A 4,351-nucleotide genomic window follows, 5' to 3' on the forward strand; every position below is an offset into this window, starting at 1 on the left:
TTAGTGTGTAACATGTGGCAAGGCCTTCAAAAAGCTGTGGTCGTTACATGAGCATAACAAGATCGTCCACGGCTACGCCGAGAAGAAGTTCTCCTGCGAGATCTGCGAGAAGAAGTTTTACACCATGGCTCACGTCCGGAAGCACATGGTTGGTGAGTGGCAGTAACATCAGTGGTCCCAGTCCGGTCGCTTTGTTCCCGTTTATTACATCAGGCTTCCTTTCCCACTGATTGTTGAGCGCGATTTGTTTTGGGTGTTGCTTTCCACTTCCTTTTTTTTTTTTTGGGAGATAAGCATCTTATTTCCCAGAGAGACTTGCCTGACTCCCTGTCATTATGTGTTTCAGTGGTAGGAGAAGGGTTCGTATGAAGCCCTATTTATCCTTCCTGCTGAATGAGTGACTTGAGAGTTCGATGTGGAAACTTCAGAGGAAATAGATTATTTACCAGATGAGACACATCCATTGTACTTAGCAGCGTAATTAGCCAATGAAAAAGCATCAGTGTTCTTTAAGTGCTATTTTAGGGTAGCAGTTTGCTTATTTGTCCCCCTGCTGCTATTAAGTGGCTCAATATTGAATACCAGTAACCATTATCTTGTACTGTGTGTGTGTGTGTGTGTGTGTGTGTGTGTGTGTGTGTGTGTGTGTCTTTAGCTCATACGAAGGACATGCCATTCACCTGTGAGACGTGCGGGAAGTCGTTCAAGCGCAGCATGTCCCTGAAGGTTCACTCTCTGCAGCACTCGGGAGAGAAACCCTTCAAGTGTGAGGTTTGAGCTCCTTTTACATTATACGCATAATACGCTGTTCTCCACTTAACTCGCATGAAGAGTTTCACTCCATCTGAGATACCCAACAGTTTAAAACCTGTAATGTCTGAAATGATTGGTGTCTGGAATGTAATTTAATTTAAATTAGTCTCTTTATGGCCGTTGCTTGTAAAATACTCATGTTAAAGTTAAGGATTTTTGATCGGGCAGGGATCCAGATGTGTTGATCAAAGAGGAATCATTATCATTAACAAATCATTTACCTGTCTTTATACACTGGGAACCCCGTAAAGTAGTCAAATTGTTTTTGTTTATCGCTTTCTGGCATCATCCTCACTCAACGCCACAATATACTCATCCACATTCTTACGCAGTGTTAGATGAGAGGATTGATGCCACTCTCATGTCTGCACAGTAAATATGAAGCTACAACCAGGAAAAGTTTAGCTTAGCTTAGCACAAAGACTGGAAACGGGGGGAAACAGCTAGCCTGGCTCAGTCCAAAAGTTAAGTTACCTGCTGCTGGCTGACCGTAGCATCATATTTACGGTACCATGTCAAACTATTCCTCTAAAGCAAAGACTTATGAAATCCATCGAGAACTCTTCTTGTGACCGTTTCTGATTGTTAAGACTTTGTGTAAAAATGTTCACTGTGTGCCGTTTCAGAACTGCAGTGAGCGCTTCCAGTACAAATACCAGCTGCGATCCCACATGAGCATCCACATCGGACACAAGCAGTTCATGTGCCAGTGGTGCGGAAAGGACTTCAACATGAAACAGTACTTCGACGAACACATGAAGACACACACTGGTGAGTCACTTCTTGCACTACTTCAGACAAATTTTAAGGTCACATTACAAACAATATGGAGACCCACTGTCCCACCCAGCTCCACAGCACAACTAGTGGTTAAAAACTCCACGGGGTACCTTCAATTTGATATGTTTGATGTCCTTTGTCTTGGTCTCCTTTGACTCCAGAAGGAAATATTTTAGCTTTAGCTGCTAAATGCTCCTCTACGTTCACCAGCTAGTTGCTAACTTTGTCTGTCGGCCATTGGATGCTGGGCAGGTAGTGTACAGCTGCCTGCTGTGGCTAAATACGATGCTATGAGAGAAGACTGAATCAAAATAGTTAAGTTGTGTGTTTGCCTCCACAAGCGGCCTGTTTTACATAACACAGTCATTTTGATACATTCGTGTAAAAATCTTGATTATATCAGCTTTTTTTTTTTTTTTTTGATGAATGTTGATTGTATTGTTCAGCTCTTCGTGTCCCTCTTTGCGCAGGAGAGAAACCGTACATCTGTGAGATCTGCGGGAAGAGCTTCACGAGCCGGCCCAACATGAAGCGCCACCGCCGCACCCACACCGGGGAGAAGCCCTACCCCTGCGAGGTGTGCGGCCAGCGCTTCCGCTTCTCCAACATGCTCAAGGCCCACAGGGAGAAATGCTTCCGCGTCAGCAACCCCATGGTTAACGACGGCAACGACCCCCTCGGCCTCCATCAGCCTCTGGCCTCGCCCGCCGCGGACTCTTCCGGCCAGGTGCAGCTGGGGGCGGCGCTCCCCGCCACATCTGCGACCACACCCGCTGCTGCCTCTAGTCCACACCACCTCCATGGCACCCAGCTGTCTCTTCCCCTGCTGCACTCCATGGGGGGGCTGCCTCCCACCCCTCATTTACCCCCGCCGCCTCCCCTGTTCTCTGCCGGTAGGATGAACTCCAACAACTAACAAACATCCGTAGCATCAAAAGCACTTTTGTTACTATTGTTTTTCTTAGAGCTTTTAAGGGGACTCCTGCAGCCGGAGAGTGATGCGCCTCAGTGACATTTACACTGAGAGGAAAAACTGACTGAAGGCTAACACACATACACCTACCACAATAAGAAATAGTTATTTTTTACTCCGTTTAATACAATAGATAACCTCAGAGTCCAGTAGGACGTGTCGTCACCATGCCTCTCCTCATGAATTTCACAACTCTGTTCTGGTTTCTTTTGGGATTTTCCACCCCCGCACACATCTCTCCAGAGTCTTGCACAATGCATTGATTGTAGCATCTTTTACAAAGTCTAAGGAAGAGTTTCCTAAATCCTCACTCTACGGGGGTCACAAGTCAAGCGAGAACCACACTATAATGAGAATTATAAAAAAATAAATGTTTCGATCGTTCTCTGCCAAGATGTAGCGAGTGGTTCTGATCTGACCCAGCAATAACCAAATGCTGATTTGTCTGAGCATATACATGTATATGGCATTGCCATTAACCAAATCCTGTTAGCTAGTTAGATAATGTTATACAGCATTTATAATCGATCCTGCACCTTACATTTAACTCTAGTGATATTTAAAATGTACTCCTAATTGTCTCCATTTTTATAATTGTGATGGTGTGTTATTCGTGGCACGTTCAGTCAATGTGTAAGGACGCGAGAGAAGTTGTGATGCGTGGAGAGTCGGCCATGCAATGCAGTGTGTGTGTGTGTGTGTGTGTGTGTGTGTGTGTGTGTTTGTGTGTGCGTGTATGTGCGTGAGTCGTGAGATGAGGATCTACGTTCAGCTAAACAATGCTTCCCCCTTTTCAGGAGATAGAGTAATTTGTTGACTCTCATCTTTTGCTTACATTAAGCGCTCCTCTCCTGTAGTTTCGGCTCTGAGACGATATCGCACTTTTCTGTGACTTGTTGGTAAAAAGCTAATGTAATCAGACCTACAGTATATTTGTGGGTCTAAAATATAATGTTAATGTTAACTTACATTTCCCAACTAAACCTGGTCTTTGTCATTAGTTTGCAGAATACCAGTAGCGTAGGGATAATAATATTCACAAAAAACGGATTACGTAGCTCCGTAAGTGTGCACATTTCATCAAGATGTATATGATGAACATTTATGCTTAAAACTCTCAGAGCTCTGACGGTGAGTAATTTTGGCACAATAGAGTGCATCACGAAAAAGGGCTTCTTATGATTACAACACTATTATAAATGAGTAAATTTCTTATGAAGGTGATCTGCAGAATCAAATCAAAGTTATGGATATGCAGTAATACCCCTTAAATATTTGTGACTCTATGTGCGCTTTTGACAATTGTTTGTCATAAACCTACTGGAGTAGAACTGAAAGATTCAAACCCTTGTCAGTAAAAACTTGTTCTCTAAAAGTAGTAAATAGTTTGACATTTTGTAAAATACACGCATTTGCTTACTTGCTGAGAGTTGGATGGGTAGATCGATACCCCTATCATGTCTGTCCGTTAAATATGAAGCTACAGCTAGCAGCTTAATTTAGCTTAGCTTGTTAGCCAGCACAAAGGCTGGAAACAGAGGAAAGTAGCTTGATTCTGTCTGAATGTTAAAAACAAGAAAGAAAAAGAAATTCACCTACCAGCACCTAAAACTCAATAATTGACATGTTAAATGTTGTTTTATTCTTTGAAAAAAAAAACAAAGTGTAAAAACACATTGTTTTATTAGCTAGCCAGACTTGGCTTCCTGTGAGATCACAAATTGATGTTTTTACGCTTTTCTGTACAGTTTAAACAAAAGACATTTAACATGTTAATTAGTGAGC

The 4,351-nt window shown here is 42.9% G+C and overlaps 1 protein-coding gene across 1 annotated transcript in view; it reads left to right on the top strand.

Moving 5' to 3' along the window:
* zbtb47b (zinc finger and BTB domain containing 47b) overlaps positions 1-2,933 on the top strand; it is an 18,106-nt gene extending 15,173 nt beyond the window's left edge. Inside the window, exons 3-6 of the mRNA XM_031849943.1 lie at positions 5-152; positions 656-771; positions 1,440-1,584; positions 2,064-2,933. Of these exons, the coding sequence (XP_031705803.1) occupies positions 5-152; positions 656-771; positions 1,440-1,584; positions 2,064-2,509 (855 nt within the window). The 3' untranslated portion in view covers positions 2,510-2,933. The remainder of the gene's footprint in view (positions 1-4; positions 153-655; positions 772-1,439; positions 1,585-2,063) is intronic.
* The last annotated feature ends 1,418 nt before the right edge of the window (positions 2,934-4,351 follow it).

This window comes from Anarrhichthys ocellatus, unplaced genomic scaffold (genome assembly GCF_004355925.1).
Source record: "Anarrhichthys ocellatus isolate YVR2014 unplaced genomic scaffold, GSC_Weel_1.0 scaffold10, whole genome shotgun sequence".
NCBI lineage: Eukaryota > Metazoa > Chordata > Actinopteri > Perciformes > Anarhichadidae > Anarrhichthys > Anarrhichthys ocellatus.